Source organism: Lissotriton helveticus, chromosome 5_1 (assembly GCF_964261635.1).
Source record: "Lissotriton helveticus chromosome 5_1, aLisHel1.1, whole genome shotgun sequence".
NCBI classification, from domain to species: domain Eukaryota; kingdom Metazoa; phylum Chordata; class Amphibia; order Caudata; family Salamandridae; genus Lissotriton; species Lissotriton helveticus.
Genome location: NC_136065.1, coordinates 359,602,308 through 359,626,272, shown reverse-complemented (window position 1 = coordinate 359,626,272; position 23,965 = coordinate 359,602,308). Strand labels below are relative to the sequence as shown.

The 23,965-nt window shown below is 43.2% G+C and overlaps 1 protein-coding gene across 1 annotated transcript in view; it reads left to right on the top strand.

Moving 5' to 3' along the window:
• The window catches only part of LOC144754551 (uncharacterized), a 484,785-nt gene that overhangs the window by 452,743 nt on the left and 8,077 nt on the right, over window positions 1-23,965 (top strand). The window contains exons 31-34 of the mRNA XM_078642483.1: window positions 11,570-11,698; window positions 13,577-13,705; window positions 19,196-19,324; window positions 22,282-22,329. Of these exons, the coding sequence (XP_078498609.1) occupies window positions 11,570-11,698; window positions 13,577-13,705; window positions 19,196-19,324; window positions 22,282-22,329 (435 nt within the window). The remainder of the gene's footprint in view (window positions 1-11,569; window positions 11,699-13,576; window positions 13,706-19,195; window positions 19,325-22,281; window positions 22,330-23,965) is intronic.

The following is a 23,965-nucleotide window of genomic DNA, read 5'->3' as shown; positions in this document are numbered from 1 at the left end:
CTGGAGCACATATATTGAGACCTAGCAAAGGCACATCGGGCTACCAGTCCCTAATATTTTGCCAAGTTTCGTGCAAATCCATTCAGCCGTTCGATTATTGACATTTAGATACGTCTACAGCCTGAATGGCTGAACGGAATTACACCAAACTTGGCAAAATGGTACATCAAACCTAAGAGGTCAGGGAGGATCTACTATGCCCCCTTATGGTCATTTGCCCCTTCGCTTTCGCCTCCTCTTGTCTCTCGATCCTACCGAGAGACAAGATGGCGGCCGCTACGGACTGTTTGGAATGTTGACAGACGCCGGAGAACCAATCAGCTTCGCTTCACAAAGCTCCGTTGCGCGAAAAGTACGCGAACTGGAGCGCTGCCCGGTCCGCTGTTACAGATATATATCTTTTTTTAAACGTTAATTTCTCAAAATCCACTGGAGCACATATATTGAGACCTACAAAAGGCACATCGGGCTACCAGTCCCTACAATTTTGCCAAGTTTCGTGCAAATCCATTCAGCCGTTCGGGCTAAAAGTGAGGCCAACCGCCCTATGGAAAACTCAATGTTAAAAACACGTTTTGGGACCCCCCTTTTTTCTCGACCCCCCCTGGACGAACCCCCCCCCCTAATTTTCAGGGGCTGCTCAGAAACAAAATGTGCCATTTTCCTGAAAATTTCAGCCAATTCCGTCCACAAACGCCAAAGTTATTAGACATAGAATTTTCAAAAATCCCATAGAGAAAAAATCCTAACTATATATACCTACTGGCGACCGCCAGTAGGTAATATGTATATATATATATTCACTGAAAAAACCATAGGTTATAGACCATATATAGTTAGGAATTAGCATTTAAAAAACCTTATTTTACTCACACAAAACCATTGAAATTCCATATATAGTTAGTTGCACTAACTATATATCGCGCACCCGCAATCCACTGCTGATCATGTCACATATTACATCATTCATGACATGGTCAGTGACATCACTGATGACATCTCAAATGACATCACTGATGACATCACTGATGACAACATCCAGTGACTGTATGTTTCTGTAAAGTTAAAATATGTCTTACATATTGAAGAATGAGTGGATGTATAAGTGTCTGGATGAAGGATTTAGTAGGTGCGTGACTGACTGTATGAGTGAGTGATTAAATGTGTCTCACTGAATGCATGGGTTAGTGACTAAACTGTCTTAATTTGTGCATCATTATGTCTGTTGTTCTGTAAACTGCTGCATGTGTTGATCATTAGCTATACGAGAGGCTATATGTGTTATTAATTGGTTGCCCAAGTATTTCTATGGGAGATTGAGTTTGTGTGGGGGTGGCTGGAAGGTGTGTGACTCTATGCATAGATGTGTGAGCAGTTTATTCACTAGGTGTATGAGTTCAAGAGTGCATGTGGAAACAGCTACATGGGCAGTTGACTGTGTGCATGAGTGTATTGATGAGTGAATGGATATCTCAATGCTACATGTCATAGTAAGTACATATGTAAAACACAGTACATGTGAGAGTTGGCATATATAAATAACTGTGCATGAGAGCCACTGAATGAGTGAGTGGTTGTATCGATCATTGTGAACTTGTATCAGGGATTGTATAAGAGAGTAAATATGTGTTAGTATATGTTTCAATAAGTAAGGTGTGTTTAACTGTATAGTTGAAGAAATGGAGGTGAGATTGTTTCTTTGCATGAATGACTGGGTGTGTGAGTAACTCCATGAATGAGTGGCAGTGTGTGAGTGTCTGTATACACTGAGTGTATCTAAGGTTATATTAGAGTCTGAAGAGGTTTATCGTATTAGCACAAGAATGATGTCAAATGAGATGTCATCAGTGATGTCATCAGTGATGTCATTTGAGATGTCATCAGTGATGTCATCAGTGATGTCACTGACCATGTCATGAATGATGTAATATGTGACATGATCAGCAGTGGATTGCGGGTGCGCGATATATAGTTAGTGCAACTAACTATATATGGAATTTCAATGGTTTTGTGTGAGTAAAATAAGGTTTTTTAAATGCTAATTCCTAACTATATATGGTCTATAACCTATGGTTTTTTCAGTGAATTTTCAAGGTTTTGTAAATGCTAATTCCTAACTATATATGGTCTATAACCTATGGTTTTTTCAGTGAATTTCAATGGTTTTTTAATAGCAAATATCATAAGCTGTCGAATGTCAAGTACGTGGTAAGTGAAAACATTTTCGTGTTTATGCACACTGATCTGCTTTGAATGGTGCCCCCCCCCCCTCATTTCTATTAGGAGTACTCTCTCTTTGCAGATAGTGAAAGGTAGTTAACGCAGGCCTTTGCCCCCGTTGTAATCCGTCGTGCCTGCTTCTCTCTCCATTTGATTGATTGTTATCCAAGTATTTACTGTTTTAGAATTAGTTCTCTTTGGTTCATTCTCTATTTACAAACAAACACAGAGTCGCAATACTCTGTTTAGTCTTTGCAGATAACGAAAAATCGTGTAAAAAAAAGAAAAGGAATCGAGCAAAATCAGTAGGCCACTAATGGGATCTCTTTTTGACCTCGCTAAAATAGAAACATTAGGAACAACCCCTCATGACAAATACAAAACTAGTGAGATGAACTGAACTCCACACAATGATGGCTGCAAAACAGCTCGGCTCCGCCACCCACCCCGCCCAAAATAACGATAAAGAACGGCTGCCATGATTGGTTGCGGAATGACCACGACGGAGCTACGAAATGGTGCTGCTCTCATGCTAACCCCAGCTTCAGTCTGAAACATCCAGAAACACTGTAGACTACCAATTCGATCAGTTCCGGTAGCGCCCCAATGTAACCCGGTAGAGAAGAACTAGCCCTCCCCTCTTTGACTGATGGTTCTTGTTGCCTGTCCCTTCTGTTGTCATTTAACAGAACTATTTAGCCTGCTGAAAGGGGTTGTGTTCCGACCGCTGGTTGGTGGAGACATTTTGACTATATTCTGTACCTGCGTTGTCGCGTAATGCGTCATATGACGCGCCGCGTTAGCGCATCCGGAAGTCATCCGGGGCGCGCAGCGCGTAACGTAAGCATAACAAGTCATGTGACTTGTTAATAAAACTTTTCATTGGTTCATTTTACTTTTCTTATTGTAATGATGAAAGGCTTGGTCATATGACCTAAAAATTACGCTTTTCATTACTTCCGAACATTATTTTTTCTTAAATATATGTTATAATGTTCCAGGCTAATGTACTTTCCCGGAAATTTTACAACTGTCCTGCAAGTAAAATATATTCTTTTTTCGAGAAAAAGAGCGTTTCTTCGTCCCATGACGGAGCCGTTGAGCAAAAGAGGGTCGACCTGCTGTCTTAGTCGCCGATACGCCTGAATATGAGATTCTTATCGATCACTTTATGTTGCAGGAATAGAAAACACAACAGCCCTTGACCATTTATCTTTACTGCGTTCCTTCGTATTATATCTTTTACCCTTCATGTAATTGGTCTGCTTTATTTCACTTGCCTTTTAATGATTCTAAAACAGTCACTATTGTTAAAAACTTTACCAATGTATATACTACTACCATGTTTTCTTTTAAAAACCTTTATTGTGAAAATTTCATTATACAAATACGAGCCTATAACCACGTGGGCCTGCCACAGAGCAAACTGTAATCGTATATGATGAATACACATTTACACTGTAGAGGAACGTAACGGGCGGGCCATTAGGTTGCAAGAACTAAGGTGTCTAACAGTTACGGAATCGGTGGACGTACATTTTATAATTAAAATACGACAGGGCCAGTTACAATAAAATTATCTAGATATACATTTGCGGGCAAGTACCATGGGTGACGTTAATTCGAACTTTCAACAGTACATTAATCAATAACACATCAGAACTTAATATCAATAGGGATGTCGAAATAGTCAATCAATTCTCGTCCCCGCCCGCCATGTGCTTCAAAACTGCATACGTATCTCGTGATTTCAAGGTTCTGCAACCAGTACACAACAAGTAGTTACGAGTCCCATTTATTCCGGCGCCATTTTGGGCGAGGACGGGCAGGTCCAGGATATAGTCAAAATGTCTCTACCAACCATCGACTATGATGATGTTCATATGCTGTATTTATTAGAGTAACACTCATCTGTCCACATGAAATTAATTTGCCACAATCTAAACATGTCATTTTAATCTTTCCAAAGTTCTTCTAAATATTTGGGACCGTTTCCCTTGCCTCTGAAGCTCTCAGTGCCACTTTGATGAATGTACTAGCAGGTCAGGGGTTCTCCTCCAAATCTCTCTTTTATGCAGCACTATAATTAATTGGTGCCACCTCTCCATATGACGATGCATGGTATAGTTACCACAACTATATTTTTTTTCGGTTCCTCTGGAGAGTTCATCGTGGCAGATGAAGCGTGTAACGTACCGGGCATTTACCTTTTTTTGCATGTACAGGAAAGGAAAAAAAAATCGAGCGTCCGAGTTCTAAGGTGTCCCAGGGCCATTTTAGTGGACCAGGCCCAAATCCAAAGAACAGGCCGCCATTTTGAGAGTCCTCTTGCAGCCGCCTGTCGCTGTAGCATCAAGAGCAGCCGAAACTCAGCTGAATGGCAACTGAAACGGTAAAGGGGCGCCCCACTACAGCAGACGAGCCTCCACCTAGGAAGGCCCATTCACGCCGGCTCCCCCCCCCTTCGGGCACCCCACGCCGTTATTCGGAGCAGTATTGTAGGATGGCCACACCAGTGCGGCAACTTGCTAGACATCACCTCGGTGGTAACCGAATCTCAACGCCTTGTGGTGTCTTCTATTCAAAAAACATTGTTATGCTGCCTTCGACCTATTCACCGCAAGTGCGCACACAACTCAACTGCATAGCTTGCTAGACACCACCTCGGTGCCATCCGGATCTTGGAATGTCAGCACCTTTTGGTGTCTTCTCTTCAGAAAATATTGTTGCGCTGCCTTTGGCCCCATTCGCACATCAGTCCGCTACTGACGCCATCTCACAGGCTAATGGGGCGCCCCACGCCGACTTTCAGCATTGTAGAATGACCACACCAGTACAGCAACTTGCTAGACATCACCTCGGTGCCATCCGGATCTCGGCGCCCCACTGCAGATGAAGTGCCTCTCAACTATGAAACCACCACGGTGACATCCGGATCTTGGCGCGTTGTGCTGCCTTCGGCCTATTCGCACATCGGTCCGCTACTGACGCCATCTCACAGGCTAATGGGGCGACCCACGCCGAGTTTCAGCATTGTAGGATGACCACACCAGTACAGCAACTTGCTAAACATCACCTCGGTGCCATCCGAATCTTGGCATCTCAACGCCTAGTGGTATCTTCCATACAAAAAATATTGTTACGCTGCCTTTGGCCCCATTCGCACATCAGTCCGCAACTTAGACATCACCTCGGTGCCATCCGGATCTTGGCATCTCAGCGCCTTGTGGTGTCAGTCAGAAAATATTGTTGCGCTGCCTTTGGCCCCATTCGCACATCGGTCCGCTACTGACGCCATCTCACAGGCCAACGGGGCGCCCCACGCCGACTTTCAACATTGTAGGATGGCCACAGAAGTGCGACAACTTACTAGACACCACCTCGGTGCCATCCGGATCTTGGCGCGTTGTGCTGCCTTCGGCCTATTCGCACATCGGTCCGCTACTGACGCCATCTCACAGGCCAACGGGGCGCCCCACGCCGACTTTCAGCATTGTTGGATGGCCACACCAGTGCGGCAACTTACTAGACACCACCTCGGTGCCATCCGGATCTTGGCGCGTTGTGCTGCCTTCGGCCTATTCGCACATCGGTCCGCTACTGACGCAAACTCACAGGCCAACGGGGCGCCCCACGCCGACTTTCAGCATTGTAGGATGGCCACACCAGTGCTGCAACTTGCTGGACACCACCTCGGTGCCATCCGGATCTTGGCGCGTTGTATTGCCTTCGGCCTATTCGCACATCGGTCCGCTACTGACGCCGCCTCACGTGCCAACGTATTTTCTCCGCATTTTATACCCTATGCCGCATAACAGGTCATATGACTTGTTTATAAAACTTTTCATTGGTTCATTTTACTTTTGGTTTCCTAATGATGGAAGGCTTGATCATATGACCTAAAAACAACACTTTTCATTGGATGAAAACTTTTTTTTTTTCCCAAACGATGAAAGCCCCACCTTGTTTCTGGATGTTTCAGACTAAACTGGCGTCAGCATGAGAGCACCACCATCTCGTAGCTCCGTCGTGGTCATTCCGCGAGCAATCATGGCAGCCGCTCCCCACCAGAAGCCTGCAGGAGTCGGGGCCCCCAAAACTTTTGATGAATTCTCAAGGCGGAGGGGACGCTTTCGAGAATGGGGTCCAAGACCTAGCAGACAAGCGTCCGATTTCCAAGGTGTCCCAGGGCCATTTCAGTGGACCAGGCCCAAAAAGGAAAGAGCCTGCCGCCATTTTGAGAGTCCTGTGACAGCCGCCTATCGCTGCACCGCAAGAGTGGGCGCAACTCAGCTGAATTGCGGCTTTTGACACAGTGGACCAAAAACGGACGGAATGGCAACTGAAACGGTAAAGGGGCGCCCCACTACAACAGATGACACTCCACCTGGAGAGGCCCGTTCACGCCGCCTCCCCCGGGGCGCCCCACGCCGTTATTCGGAGCAGCATTGTAGGATACCAAAACCAGTGCGGCAACTTACTGGACATCACCTTGGTGCTATCGTTCTGCTGCCTTGGAACTATTCGCACAACAGTTTGCTACTGATGACCCACCCCCCGCGACGCCCCACGCCGTTATTTGCTGGGTGGCAACTTACTAGACATCACTTTCGTGTCATCTAGATTTCGGCGCGTTCTGCTGCCTTGGAACTATTCGCACAACAGTTTGCTACTGATGACCCACCCCCTGCGACGCCCCACGCCGGAAATCTGGACGTTGTGCTGCGTTGGGACTATTCGCACAGCCGACCGCTACTTCGTTGTTTTTCCCTAAAAATGTTTATATGTTATTACTATTTTTGTTTTCTTGTATATATTTATAAATTATTAAAGTTTTATAATCTTACTACTTTGTCGGAGTGCTATATATTTTTAATGTGACACATAATTGTAAAAACTTTGATGTACAAAGAGTCATCCCTGGAATCTTCCGCTTCACGCTCGGTCCCCTCCCCAATCACAATACAGGATGGTTTTCAGATAATAGCAACGCTTCTGCTGTGACGGATCTCATCGAGTGTGGGCCTTGATCTACTATAACTCCTTTGAAGAGGGGTGATTCTTTACAGCTGTGGCCATAAACTACATCTGCAGGGCTAGCTGATAGCCTAGGACCGGCCTGGACAATCGGACACAGAGGAAAAGGAGTGTCAGAGGGTGCGGTAGTGAATAGGGTGAAAGGGAGGTGTCGGGCGGGCACAGGGTGTGATTCTCAGGGAAGAGCAGCGCAGATGGGGGGAGGTTTATTACCCATGCAAAAGACAGAGAGCGGGGGTGACCACTGCCTGGGTGAGATGCTTGCGAGGGTGGGGAGCCATGCTAAGGATCGACAGCGTGCACAGAGTGGGTCTGGTCAAGGCATCTAAAATGGCTGCCGTGCACGACAAAAGTGTGGCATTTGAAAAAAGACAAGATGGCGCAGACAATGTTTTTCAACACTTCCTGATTTCCTTCGAATCGAACGTTAACAGACGTTGGGGCATATTACCAAAGTTAAGCGATATTTATCCCTAACGATGCATTGCAAAGATTTTTTTACCGTCAGAAATTATCGCAGATAAACCTTGCTATTATCAAGGTTTATCGCAAATACGATAAAAAACGACCGCAATGCATTAATATCGCTGAAAACTCAGCGATATTCATGCATTACCGAGCTAATGCTCTTAGCCATGTTATCCACCTCCCATTGGATAACATGGCTAAGAACTGCTCAGGGCAGCTGTTACTTTTTGGAGATATTCGCGCTTATCTCGAATATTTCCAAAAGTTGATAATAGGAGATAGCGATGTTAGCGACTGTTTCCAGTCGCTAACATCTTGGCATGCCCACTTTGCATGTCATTAGTGATAAATATCACTCACATGCAAAGTGGGGCCCAAGATGGTCGCTATCTCCTACTAGCCGTCGCTAACTGGTGTTAGCAACAGCTAGGTAATACAGATATAATTTTATCTCCGCGAAGCGGAGCGCTGTTACAGATATATATCTTGTTTTTGAACGTTAATTTCTCAAAATGCACTGAAGCACATATATTGAGACCTAGCAAAGGCACATCGGGCTACCAGTCCCTAATATTTTACCAAGTTTCGTGCAAATCCATTCAGCTGTTCGATTATTATTATTATTTTTTTTTTTTGCCCCGCGGGGCCCTTTTAAAACCTCCACATCAAACCTAGGGGGTCAGCGAGGATCTACTATGCCCCCTTATGGTCATTTGCCCCTTCGCTTTGGCCTCCTCTTGTCTCTCGATCCTACCGAGAGACAAGATGGCGGCCGCTACGTACTGTTTGGAATGTTTACAGACACCGGAGAGCCAATCAGCTTCGCTTCGCAAAGCTCCGTAACGCGAAAAGTACGCGAAGCGGTGCGCTGTTACAGATATATATCTTTTTTTGAACGTTAATTTCTCAAAATCCACTGAAGCACATATATTGAGACCTAGCAAAGGCACATCGGGCTACCAGTCCCTAATATTTTACCAAGTTTCGTGCAAATCCATTCAGCCGTTCGATTATTATTATTATTTTTTTTTTTTGCCCCGCGGGGCCCTTTTAAAACCTCCACATCAAACCTAGGGGGTCAATGAGGATCTACTATTCCCCCTTATGGTCATTTGCCCCTTCGCTTTGGCCTCCTCTTGTCTCTCGATCCTACCGAGAGACAAGATGGCGGCCGCTACGGACTGTTTGGAATGTTGACAGACGCCGGAGAACCAATCAGCTTCGCTTCACAAAGCTCCGTTGCGCGAAAAGTACGCGTCCTGGAGCGCTGCCCGGTCCGCTGTTACAGATATATATCTTTTTTTAAACGTTAATTTCTCAAAATCCACTGTAGCACATATATTGAGACCTACAAAAGGCACATCGGGCTACCAGTCCCTACAATTTTGCCAAGTTTCGTGCAAATCCATTCAGCCGTTCGGGCTAAAAGTGAGGCCAACCGCCCTATGGAAAACTCAATGTTAAAAACACGTTTTGGGACCCCCCTTTTTTCTCGACCCCCCCTGGACGAACCCCCCCCCAATTTTCAGGGGCTGCTCAGAAACAAAATGTGCCATTTTCCTGAAAATTTCAGCCAATTCCGTCCACAAACGCCAAAGTTATTAGACATAGAATTTTCAAAAAACCCATAGAGAAAAAATCCTAACTATATATACCTACTGGCGACCGCCAGTAGGTAATATATATATATATATATATATATATATATATATATATATATATAATATATATATTATATATATTATCTTTAGCAAAAAGCCACCAGTAATTATAATTAAATATGCATTATATAATTATAATACATTTTGAATTCACCAGTAGGCTTCCTGTGGAGGGCTTTGCCTTTCAGCTTCAGCAATGTCAGTTATAACCTTATTGTTAATATGATATGTAATGCCACCAGTGATGTGTCTGAAGCATATACATTGGTAATAAATGTTACTCTGGGGATGCAACTTTGATTTATTGGAGACTGCAAGATCTCTGCATGGATGCTTAGCCATCCTTCCTGGAGAATCTTGGAATTGCAAGAGATGCTTGCAATCTCACGTCTGACCAGGAAGTCTTTAAAGACTTTATTTGGCCTGTGTGTGAGGGTAACCTTAGCATGACTGGGATTCAGGACCACCCTCCACTGCCTGAGAGAGTTGAGTATTCTCTACATTCCTATTGGCATCCTTTATTGCTCCACTGTCTTCTATTGTGTGTTTTCTGTGTTACATATGCTCTGATCCTTGGGAGCATCTTTTAAATTAACTTGCTTTATATTAGGGCCCGGATTTGTCAAACTTTCACGTAACGCAACAAGACACCTTGTTGAGCTGTGTGAAAGGTAGAGGGGAGGAGTGCAGCATATATAACATTATATGGTGTATTCCTGTCCTCTCCTTGCTCTGACGCACAATGTGCTGCCTTACACCAACCGATACACTCATGTTCCATGGTGCAAGGGTGTCGGCGCTGTAGGCAGGATTTCTTTTGTGGAGAAAGGGACAGTTTCCAGCACAAAGACAATCTTCTGAGGCGTTTTCATCTTTATATATGTGATGCAGAAAGAGGAATAAACGAGGAGAAATTAACATATTTACCCTTGTTAGGTCTCCCCTGTATTTTAACTCATTCCCAGGTCTACCACTCATGGTAAATTTGAGTATGGCCAGAATTAATGGGTGGATGCATGGTGTACTGACGAAAGACACGGTCTAGTGTCTGAGTTCCTGCTGTAACAATACACCTAACACCCACCCACCACCAGGCGTCATAGAGCACATGACCCTGGCCAATAAAGGGGCTGAGCGCACGTGCTCTGGGCCCATTACCTATCCCCTATCACTGTGTCTGCGTCTCATTTACAGACCTGCATAATGAGGGCCTAGCGCCCTCACCAAACCTTACACATGGGAACACCTACGCTCCAATCATGGAATGCCTCCCTGGAGCAGAGTAACGCAAGGCAGCACCTTGCTCTGTCTTGCGTTATTCCACATTTACCAAGCACCGCAGGGCCATACAAGGTGGCCTTCGTTGCTTGGTAAATCTGATTTAGTGTTGGGTTGCCCTTGCGTTACCTTGCATGACTCGAAGGAAACACAACACTATGATAAATCTCACTCTGAATGTGAGTTTGAGTGGTATAATCTAGAGAGAGTGCAGAAATCAGAGCAAGTTATCATTTTGAAAGCCTATCGACTCCCAGAATGGTGCTACATGAAAGCAGCTGACCACACAGCATGTACAAACACTTGCTAATAGTGTTATCTTCTGGAATATTGTAATTCATATGTTATTACCTGAAGCTCTAACATAATGTAAGCTTCCTTCCGAATTGCTCTTCCTATCTTTTGTCTTACGTGGCTCCCTCTACTGCATGAAGTGCTAAACATCTTCTCCCATGTTGATCCATTTGTACTTCCCATCAATTAGATGTTGCATCCCTACCACCGGCAGGGATTTTTGTCGGGGGCGAATGGGGATTGATGGTTTAATGAATGGGCCAGGATTGGACATCACGTGGTTTACCCTGCAATTCCCCATTTGAGTTTTCTTGTTTACATTTTGGAGACCAGACAATGGGCCTGACATGTATGAACGTGAGGGTTTATATAACAAAGAAAATTTTTTTCCCTTTTCAGCATGAATCTCTAAATATTCACTCCTATGATCTTGCTGTATTCATTGCAAAATTCTCACTTCGAGAAGCAATGCATCATGATGGGTACCAGGCTTTCTAACTGGATCATGTTGTAATCACTGTAAAAAAGAATAATTGCATTTCCATTATTTTGAGTGCCTAGTCTATTTTTACTGAATGCCCAATATCTGTACTTTTGTTTATATTTTCCAGCATGCCCTTCAGGTTTCTATGGATTCAACTGTCAGGAGCAGTGTGACTGTGAAAATGGAGCAACATGTGATCATGTGACTGGCCAGTGCCTGTGCCCCTCTGGATTCTATGGGGAATACTGTGAAAAGGGTAACAAATGAATAACCCCATTCCTATTGATAGAGTGCATTGAAGCAGCAGTTGATAAATACATATAGAGATTGATGGATTATAATATCATTAATATGTGTAGATATAATAGACAATGATGGGAAGGAAAAATTAATGAAATGATGGATTTATGTTTTCATGATACATAATAGAAGAAAGGCCATGTTCACTTAAACTGACTGATAGCAAATTGGACATATGCTTAAATGCATAGATGACTCAATGTGTGGGATGATGGAGCTATAGAAGCAAATATTGATTAACTAATAAAGTAACAGACTGTCTTAAAGCTTGGCTTTCTTTCTGAGTAGCTCTCACCCCTTCCTGATAGTACCCAATCCTTACAAAATAAGGAAAGCTTCATTTCTATTGGGATATGCATATGGATGGCATAGATCTGTTCATTATATAGCCAGGTCTGGTAGCTCAGTGGACTAATGGGTGCACTGCAGAGGGCTGTGTTCGACCTCATGGTCACAGGTCCAAATCCGAGCAGGTCCACTCAGCCTTTCACTAATCTGAGGTCGATAAAAGGAGTACCATTGAGATGGGTAACAATGAACATCTGTTATTCAGTGGCAACAGACCTTATTGGGGTGAATGTGTGCTTTACCAATACACATGTTATGTTATTAATTGTGATTCTCAAAGGTAACATTCATGTCTAGTGCGAAATTTGGTCCTAATTTAGAGTTTGGTCCTGACAGGTGACTTCATAACAAACGGGGCAGAATAACCCATCCAGCAAACTCTAAATCAAGCCTTAAGGCTTTTGTAGTTTTTCTGGTGTATGCCTCTCATCACTAACCCTTTGACAAAAGATTATTCACTGAACCGAAAATCTGCTCATGTAGGTTATGGCAGATATTGAGTTGCACATTTTTCTCCTAGTTTCATGTGAAGAAATACCTTCCTCTACTTTCCCACATGTATTGCACTATTAACCCCTTGCACGCTGATGACGAGCTGGGCTCGTCATGAGGTAGCCTCCTGCTACGCTGATGACGAGCCCAGCTCGTCACGTAACATGCGGTTTCGCAAAACTCAGCGTACGAGCGGAATTCCGCCCGCACGCATGCGGTTAAAATACAACAGTGTGTGGGTATTCCCCACACTTGCAAAGCACCTCCCTCCCACTCTATACTCACTGGACTAGCATATTTTCGACCCCATCACACATATACAAAAGTAGAAACTGTGGTCACGCATCAGAGTTTGCCTATGAGTAAATGCCATCTGGAACCTGAAAAATCCATAGCTCCTGAGTCTCTGAGCTAGAATCTTTAACTGATGATTGCAGATAATCCTTTTTTGCCCACACAAGTGTGACTTGTGTAAGCAGTAAGGGCTGGGAATTGGACCATAAGCAACGTTGATGAATCTGAGCTTAAATGTATAAATATCTTCATTAGATGCAAGGTAATAGTTTTATAGAAAAGGGTTATTTTGCCTGGGAGTTTCACTGTGACCTAGCAGGGGACTTGGGGAAAATGATTTAGAGTATTCTAATGTGCTTTGTAGTTTGTGATGGACTGTGAAATGCAGAGTGACTGTGATCTCCTGGCAATGCAGTGACCTGGTGTGTCGTTGTCGACTTATATTGTAAATGTGGCACTGCACAGGCTGCCTCTTCTGCATGTTAGGGAAGAAGACGTGCATGTTCGAGTCTGATCCACTTCTAGCCTTTCTGAGGTACCTTTTAAAACATCTCTAGAATTTATGTATGGCAGGATGTTCATTCTGTGTTATTATGTCTACCACCGCTGAAGAAGCCATATGATTTCGAGAGGGATACACCGACCTGTCTCTGAAAGTAGCATACTTAAAATGTGTATTAATATGTTTTTATCATATCAGGATGTGAAGATGGGATGTTTGGGGAGAAGTGTCAGACGTCATGTGACTGTGAAGGAGATGCCCCCTGCGACCCAATCTCAGGCGTATGCTTCTGTCCTCCTGGAAAAACTGGACTTAAATGCGACATTGGTAAATAATATGAATAGATCCATGTACTAAGAAAGAGCATGTGTAGGGCTGATGGTGGAAAAAAGTGATGTGCATGCATCTTTAAAAAAGAAAGGTATTCTTCACATACCAGAAATATGTCTTGTTGCCATGGTTATATGTTCTAAATGGGAGACTGTTTCTAAATGGTGAATTCAGTATGGGGTACTAAAGTAAACCACCTGGAAACCAAGCCTACTTTATACTGCACAGAGTTCAAATGATGACCTGGCTTACCACCCAAATTCTAGGTTCTAAATTAAAAACTGTTGAACATCTGTCCGTTCTGCATGGCCGCCCTGGACTTTGCACATTTTAATGAACCCTATATTTTTGCTGATTTTAGAACTGTGTGCACTTTACTTCTGCTAACCAGTAGAAAGTGCCTGTGCTCCCCTTTAAGCATGGACAAATTGGCAGGTTGTTCATTGGTATATTTTAAAATGTACCCAAGGCCTATGTGTTAAATGTCACTAATGGACTGTTGCACCTATTGTGCCATCCACTACAATGGAAGTACGAACATGGCTTCAGGCATACCTGTGTACCCTGACTGTAGCAGTGTAAAAGCTGCATTGCAATTTGACAAAATAAACCCTTTTGACAGGTCAAAGCCTTTCTTTTAAATATTTAGAAGTCACACCTATTGACGCCTAATTGCCTATTTAGCAGGGAGCATAGTATTTAAAAGGAGATGTAGGAATTTTATGGTAAACATGCCATTACAGAGAAAGAAACCTCAAAAGCTATTTTTACTGGAGCAAGGCTAGCTGTTCCATAGAAACACACTGGGCTACATTATTACATCTAATAATGCTAATATATGTATAGCAAGTAGAAAACAATTAACTATTTTATTAGTTATTAAAAATCCAATTCAATGGTGAAGTCATATTTTTGATAAATATTAATGAAAGGGTACTCTTCGAAGATTTCTTTTACCTGCCTAAAGTCTCAGGAGACCGATTTGTATTTGCTCTCTGTTTTCTGCCAGCCAGTAAATAGCATTTGAATAGGTGTGAAAGAGTGTGAAATGCCTCCGAGGAGCAAACAAAAGGCTCACTTGAATGGCCAGAATTTACCCCTATGAACCTGATAGAATATGAAGGGTGGGGTAGTCCTGATTGACAGGTCTACTGAGGTTTTATGTGTAACACTTAAGATGCATTTCAAAGAATAAAAAGAGGACGATATAACAATTCTTGTATATCTGCTGTCTAGTTGCTGGTAAACCCTGCTTTGTTCTACCAAACTTCAGTCTCTTAATTTATTGTGGGTACAATGACAGCCCCAAACTGGCTTTTAGTGCTATATGTAGGAGGACAAAAGGGTTACCATAGCACACTCTACACACACTCCAGCCCTCATAGCTCATGCTAATGAGCCCACAGGAGCACTCCACATTTATGAGCCTGCAGGGTCTAGAGCAAAAGCAGTGTCCAGAGTACGGAGCAATATGTCCTTTTCCAGCTTGACCCAATTAGAGCTGGTGGACAGGCAGGAAGAGAGGGAGTTGAAGCTGAAACTGGTTACCCTAGCCTTTGCGAAAAAGAAGGCAACAGCATCCCTGGAGGAGACAAATTTGACCGTGAAAGAAAAAGAATTTTGATGATACATGAGAGAAGCCATATAGAGCTGGACTTGAACGATAAGAGTTACTCTGAGTCCAGTGATGATAGTGGCAGTGACAATGAAGTTCATAGGAGAGATAAAAGAGTCCACATACATAAAGATTGGTGCCTATCTATGTGCTGTGGGGTGGCATAGATCAATGGTTTGTAGCATATGTGGTGGCCTTCCATATACTTAGAGTCCAAGAGGAGGGCTAGTGGGCAAATCTGTGGAAACACATGCCCACTGGGGATGGGGTAGGAGGAATACCTTATTGGCCCTTGAAATATCTGACTGGATGAAGTATGCCCCCATGAGGAAAGCCCTTATTACTGAGTTTGATTTGACCCCTGAGAAGTATTGCCTGGATTTTAGCAATAGTCAGAAGAGGTCGCATGGGGGGATTTTGAGGATTTTTCTATTAAGGCACTGGATGATTGGGTGAAAGGCTGTACTAATTTGTTTACTAAGGGGAACAGTAATTGGGTTACAGAGTTGTGCCAGCATCTGATAGACTCCAAACTCACTGTGCCTAGAGAAATTGTAAGAGAAGCTGGCCTCTGGATCAGAGTGTTTAAAAAGGCACCCGGGAGTGACTACAGGAAGGGTAGTATAGTGAAAGTGCACGCATGGATTGCAAGTGCATCCCTGTATGCAAGGCACACCTTAGGGTTCAAAGAAATGATTCCAAAGGTTGTTTGAATCTTTTTTTATTTCTTCCTTTGTTGAAATAAAAAAAGATTCAAACAACCTTTGGAATCATTTCTTTGAACCCAAAGGTGTGCCTTGCATACAGGGATGCACTTGCAACCCATGTGTGCACTTTCACTATAGTATTTCAAACGCGCCCACCGGACGGAGGCGCACCCAACCCACCCAATCCTCATTCTACTTCCACAACGGAACTTTTGGAAAGAATATCAGCAGTGCACCCACCTTTCACACTCGTGTTACAGGAAGGGTAGTACATGTTCTGCTTCGCAGAGTACCTCATATGCTCTCCCTCTGTGTTGCTGCACACCCCGCATTGGTAAGTGCTGGCTGCGTCATACCACTTTATTTTTTACATTGTCAGTGTTTTAGCCATGTCATACAGCAGCGCAGCAACATAGCTGCTAGTAAAAAAACCCTATGAGGCAGCCAACAGGTCATGTGTTGCTTTAATTCAAGACATCTAATGTCCAATAAGATGGTATCATCAGTGGTGTCAAAGGCTGCAGAGAAGTCGGGCAAAACAAGTAACCCGGCCTCTTTGTGGTTTAATATCTTGTGAAGATTTTCCAAGACTGAAGTACTAACTGACTCAATACTATGGCAACACCTAAAGCTTACTTGAAGTGGTTAAAGGAGTTTTTCAATTTCTTCAAATATTTTGGGTTGCCAAAAAGCCAATTGTTCCATTAATTTGCAAAAAAGACGCTCCATCACTTTCTTCTACCAAGGGGAAATTCTTCAAAGGTCTTTTCCACACAGTTCCTCCTCAAACAAAAAGACTGAGACTTGGTGCCCCTAACGACAGTTGGAATACATTGTACTTCCAACTCATTAGCCAGTGTTTATTTCACATAATAAGGTAGCTTAGCTTTAATGAGTCTATGGCTGTTTTCAATCTTGCTTTGCTGGACTCAGATATTGCGACATTGGCATTGACTGCCAAGAGTTCCCAGTCTGAAAACAAGGAATAATTTAAGCATGTGAATCTATGAAAGATACCAGTGCTGACGAGCTTTCTTCGCATTAGTTAACAAAAGACAATTTAGCAAGGGGTTTATATTTTCAGTGATTTTACTACTGCCTGCTTTCAAGGTGCTAGTCTAATGAATGGACACTATAGCAAGAGGTGGCAGCCCACATTTTTACAACCATTTGATGCCTGTTTGGTTGAAGACAGTTCAGTGGTATTAGGTTCCAATCGTTAAGCAATGGGGGAAAATTAGATACACCTCTCAAAATGGACTAAGAGCTTTTGGTGACTTTCAGTGATAGCGTAGAGCTATCTGGAAATGTTCATGGGTCAAACTGACAGGGTGTTATTGAAATTCGTTTGTGTCTGAGTGGAACTGGGGCTTCAGATTGGATCACAAAATGAACAATTTGTGGTTTTCCTTTCCTTGTGGTCTCAGTGGTGTAATTGCTCAGGGTAAGTTCTATCTGGGAAGTCCCTCTCCATATTAACAGGTGATGGTTAAAAATCCTTTGGCAGTTGGTTCCTACAGACTGGGAGCTACTTTTCAGAGGTGAATCGGGATCCGGGGCAAAGGTATTCGGGCATTTATAAGGTGCCCTGATCCTGAAAGTAATTAAGACCAGGAAGCCCCTTGTGTCCACTGATAGCATCAAAGCCAACATAATCAGTGATGGACAATATTTGTGTCCATCGGTATAGCCACAGCTCCGGGAAGCTATAGAAAAGAATTGGGGAGGAAATATCAAATTATTTTCTGCTGTTAGAGACACAAAGGAAGCCCGCCAGTATGAGTCTTAGTCTTGAAATGTTTCTCCACTATCACTTAACCCTCCCTCAAGAAGTGTCTCTAGTTCCTGTAGGCGGATGGACAAGCAGTCTTAGACTAATGCTGGCTCCTCTTGCTGTTGGGGCACTTTTATTACAGGTGGCTCTTAAGCTGTTGGGAAGTTAGTCCTTTAGGCACACCTTCAATTACCTTGGTCTCAGCTAGGAAGGGAATGAGTCTCATGTTATGAAGATGTAACCCAAAGATCCTACTGGTCAACTTATTGTCATCAGATTCCTATTGCACCAGACTCAGAGGTCCAGGATGTATTTGATTTCCTTAAACAGTACAGAGGTTTAGGCTTCATTCACGGCTGGTGCTTTCTTTAAAATTCTGGGTAGGGCAAATAAATGACAAAGCCAATTTACTGGCTTTCCCCTCAGCTTGGTACCTGGGAATTCATTTCTGATAGAGTGCAGGCTGAGAGAATTTTGTGTATTTAATCACAGAAGTTGGACAGTGAGAGCACAGCTCTTGCATGCAGTAGGATGGGAAGAAGGACCTAGGCAACAAGGTCCAAAGGATTCTTTTGGAGTTCTGAGGGAGCATTAATAATTTCAGATCATACATAGAAGGTGTAGTCTAACCTTCAGAGATCACCCTCCCTCCTCTCATGCATACTCTCATGGCCATAAGTCCCCTTGGAGAACAGCATAAGAGTCTGCAACCTGGCTATACCAGCTCAGTAGTGCCACCAACAAGAATGATCGTCAAAACTTGCTAGCTTTGTTACAGCCTAGTGAGTTGAAAAGAATAGTACCGGGGTTGCTCACCAATCGGGTAGAGCCTCTTTTTGCCTGGTATCTCCATTGAACTGGCACCTGAATGGCCCCAGGTCAGTAATGCTAGACATAGATCAAGTCAGAACTAGAAAAGGCAACAACTTGTAGCATATTACAACTGCACCAGGACCATTTTCCATTGACCACTAAACTGACACCTTGAATCCTCATATTAAATCACATCACTAGTCAACATCTCCCTTTTAGCAGATTGAAATTGTTGGCTCTGGTAACTGTCATGTGAGCAATAGATGCATACAGTAAGACAATGTTTGCTTTATTATGGTAGAACTAAATAGAATGTTGATATCTTCTTAAAAAAGTCATGTGTTTTTCAAAGCATGCATGTTTTCATATTCCTCTAAAGTTTTGAGTACACTCTTGTGTCTTGTATAACAATCAGAAGATTTTTTCACCCAGACGCTTTTAGTGTTGTGTAACATCATTCACGTTCAATAGTGAATACCACATTTGCATGGCTTGTGACTGCTTCGTGTAGGAGAATAATGTTCTTAAATTTTCCATTCTCACTGCCTAATCACATAACTGCTTTCTAACTCTCCCAGACTGCAGAGTGAACCGCTACGGCCCCAACTGCACCCTCCGCTGCGATTGCACTGGGAATTCTCAGTGTAACCCTCGGAATGGACAATGCACCTGCTTGGACGGACGCGTAGGAGCAACTTGTCAAGAAGGTAGGGTGCTCCAAGCGTCATGGTGTCATGTTCCTGACGATCACCACGTTTTGCAACTACCTCCTGCTTCTAGAGCTTAGAAAGAATTAAGATCTGTATTTACTAACCTTTCATGCAACGCAGTGGAGCAGGGGATCTATCTTTGCTGCACTGCAGGAGAGAGAGAGAGAGAGAGAGAGAGAGAGAGAGAGAGAGAGAGAGAGAGAGAGAGAGAGAGAGAGAGAGAGAGAGAGAGAGAGAGAGAAGAAATGTGCCATATTTACAAAGAGATGGAACACCTTGGCTCTCTTCTTGCACTGGTGCACTTGAGGCAGCCTAGCTCCAATGCTGGTACCCTTGTGCCACAATGAAAGGGCGCCTGCATTGTGCTCAGAATAGTTTTTGTGCAAGAAGAGATACCTTCTTGCACAAAACCTACTCTCTGAGGCTTATTTCTCTTTGGCTGTGTGCTGTAGAACTCAGCACTCATGCAAACAGGAAGTTAACAGGAGACACAACGGTATTTCTCCTCAAAACGCCAGCCTCGGCGACGCACCATTTTGTTGCAAATTCAAGTTTACAGACTTTAGATAATCTGGGTTTGGGTCAAATCTATTGGAGGATGCCCAGGAAAGTAAATACTATACCCATGTATCGCCTCCCTGAAGTAAGGTAATGTACGGCACTTACATTAGTTGGCGTTTACGCCGCTTAGTAAAACCCAAAAGACATTTTGAGTCGGGCTGTGTCAAAAAAGTGTCAAAACCTGACACAAAATGCTAGTAAGTGTTTGGTATCAACAAAATTAAAGAGCTTTAATTATTGCTGCATATAGAGCAGCTCATGATTGGTTTTGGATAAAGAAAACCACAATATTTCACAATGCTGACTCAGATCGTCTTCTTATCATTTCTGGCCCAATGCACTTATATATTTTTAGGCTGATATGCAGCTGTGGTTACCCAACTCTTTGTGACTGCAAAGAAGCTGAGTCCTTCCTTCTTGGAACAGACGGCACACATATTTGTGGCGCTGTATGCAGATGGCATGCAGATGTTTTTGGAGATGTCAGTGGCAAATAACTCCTAAGCCAGGAAATTGGACAGATGTCTGGTGTGAGTAATAGAAACTATACAAGAAGAGTGGCCAGGAGCTGAATCCAATCAAGATGGCGGAATCTGTAGATCGCCAGAAGACAAACTCAGAGGATAGCTACTGTTGCCCTGGACAATGTCAGGACTTAGATAGTTTAAAATTAATTAAGTAAAAATTATTGGATTCTGAAATAATCAAGGATTTTTATGCAACCCAGATATGTTAGTGTAAGTGCATACCGGTCGCAGACCTTTTTGCATCACCTAGGTGGTGTCTGGCTAAAATATAAACTTAAAGCAAATATGTGCTGGACATCCAGGTGAAAACTTTCGATTATATTCAGTTGGCGAAGAGAAAAGAATCATGGATTATTTAATATTGAACAAGGGAACATTCCGTAGGTAAATAGCAGCTATATGAAAAAAAACCTGTATTTATTAATTAATTAATGTATTTATGTAATGTATTTATTTATATAGCGCTGATGGTTTTTTGATATAATTGGGACCCATCCCTAAGTCGTGTTGCTCCTACCACTCAGACAGTATTGGTATTACTGTCAAGGCCTAAGCATTACTTTACCAAGCATGGGAAACCACCAGTGGTATCAGTACTGCTTTCATTTTAACAGTACCTCTTGTCGTAATCGCAGAACACAGAACAGGCCAGAGTGGCAGCACTCTAAAAGAGCCTGAAACATGCACCATTTAACCCCTTCCACGCGGGGCTAATTACCCTGCGGTGCAGGGGGAGGGGGGCCGCGCGCGGCACCGCGCTGCTCATGAAGTCATGCTGCACAGTGGAGCTGTGCTCATGACGAGCTGAGCTCGTCACGACTCCGCCCACTTCCATGGAACGCCCGCACAGGAGGGGAATTAGCCCCGCGTGAGCGTTCCGCAGCAGTTATGACCATGAGCACAGCTCCACTGTGCCTCATGACGAGCTCAGCTCGTCATAATCGTCGAAGGGGTTAATAGTTTTTCACAGTGTTCTCTGCATAGGTAACTGTTCTAGCTCCTCTTAAGACATGTCTCTCAAATACTATGAAGGTGTACCAGACGCATTTAATGCTGATGGTTGTCCAAAAAACGCGGTGCTGTATTTATGGTGGACGTTGTGTTGCAAGATCATCAAATCACAGCTGTACTGTGGCTGCTGCTTTGTCGGTGGTGTGGAAATCAAAGTTCACAATGCGGTCTGGGATCGTCAGTTCCAAATGGTTACCGACAAAACACAAGCCACTTGCAGTCCACAGTAAACCACTAAATCCTACCCACACCTGTCGATCTTTGAACTTGAGATACCTGTACTCTGACACAACTCCACTAGAATCTTTACCTTGAAAAAACCCTTGGCCAACATCCTCCATAGAGGGAAACCCATAGTGGATGATTTAGCCCACGTAAAGCAAAATGGCAGATTTAATCCATGTAAAGAAAGTTATGCGACATGATGTTGGAAGCAAGAGGCAAGGCACTGATACAACTAATATGTTTTGAAGGTTAATACATAGGTTTTACCAAACTCTTTTTCCAAAATTGTAATACTTGTTAGTTCATGCTCTATTGCAATGTTTTTCTAAATAAATTGTCTGACTTTCACTCTGACTCCAGGTACTTCACAATCTTCTATTTCCTAAATGCTTGTATCCCTAGGGATAGTGGGCTCAACCTGCAATCAATGAGTGTCATGTGTACCACCCAATAATAGACTCTGATATCTACTTGGCTAATTAGTTGAGTTTTGGGGCCATTATCATTTCCCTTAGCCTTTACGTTAATAAATATGAGCTCTCGGAAGGTTGTCCAAGGAGAGTATGGTTTTGCAACCAACATATCAACAACAATAAGTAGTTAATAACTTCTTGCTCTTTTCGTTTGTAGGTGGACCACCTCAACTTTCCACCATTCAACGGCAAACTTTTGAGTCAAGTAAGAACCTTATCAATGAACATTTTGCTTTTTCTTATTGTTCTTAGATAATAGTTTATTCACTTTCCACCAGTCGATTGCTTTGGTCAAAAGTCTCAATAATCACTTGATTGGTGAAAAAACACTGCCACTGGCCTTTAATATCACGTTAGGTCCTATAAGTTGCTTTCTTGAATATGCTCGGTATTTCTACTTTTAATCAAATCGAGGATGCTTCACTCTTTAGCTAGAAGACCCTTCATGTCTTTAGTCTAGAGCCGTTACAAAATGGCCAGTGCTGGCTAAAGATTGTGGTCACTTTAATATTTCTGATTAGTGGCTTGTGGTAATGTTATTTTTTTCTAGACGATAATGTGATGTTTTTCTAGACTTTAATCAACCAGGCAACAAACAGATTGTTCATATTTTCATATTTTAGACAATCCTAGCTACAAATGTATGGAAAGAAAAACCTCTACTTATTTTGAGTGGGTGCATTTGTCAGGCTACATCAGTGCAACTACACAAACCTGTTTGCTGGTTCTGGTGACCTTTGCCTGGCTTACCACCATTCAGAATGCAATTGTCCAGATATGACTCACTTTTCTGCAACCCTGCCAGACTTTAGGGAACGATATCCTGTTTGTAAATGTTTCGAACTTTTCAGCAAGTGAGCCTGCCTCTGCCCAGTGTGGGGATGGCAGTCATTTTAAAGTGGTCATCCAGGATGTGAAATTTCCTACTGCTGGAAATCTAGTAGGTAGCATTTCTGTGGGCTACATAAATTGTCTATTTCCCTTGCCACTTAAATCTGCTCCTTCCAGTGCATACCTATTTCCACAGATTGCCCGTCTTATCAGTTATCCCTCCAGATGTTAGACTAGTCTCTAAAACGTATCTCCTAGCAATAGTTCTCCGGCATTGCCTGGTGGTGCCAGGCAACTCCAGCAACTACTCTGCCTCTGGATGCCCCTACACCTGAGTATGTTAGGCACCATCTTGCTCACAGGTATCCAATCCCTATTTTTCCACTCCTCGTAAGTGCAGTTCTGGACCTGTCTCTTGGTGTCTCAGAAATGTAATTCATCAGAATAAGAGAATGACTAGGTCAAATGTCTCCTCCAAAACTTTCAGGTTTCACACTTTCTCACATGAGGCAGGAAGATATCTCTTTGGGATCCACGTAGCAGCTACATGTGATGTCTCAGATCAGAGCACATTGCTTTGACTTGCAATTCTTGTGTCTTGATACATCCAAAGACGATCAGGAAGCGGGAGGTTAAATTATTTCTGGATAAACTCACAGGTAATGCCTACACAATATCCTTCCCCGGCAAATAAATCATCTGTGAGGGAAAAATCCCACAAAACCTATATCTATAAAAAGCGCAAAAGGGAAGAGAAATACTCTTCTCCCTTGACGAAATGGTGCTTTCCAGGGTCTCAGTTTGTCAGTGGAGCAGAATCCAACTTAGATGAAAATGGCGGTTATGGGCCCATCAGCTGGTCAAGCACTCTGGCTGCTTATGCTGGATCTCTTTTGTGCCTTCTAGGCCATCACCAAAAGGGGAGAATGCTTGTGCAGGCTTGACGACTCTGATGCCACTCGATGTCCCACCTCAACGGGTGCCAGCAGCGGTTACAAGAAAAAAATCAC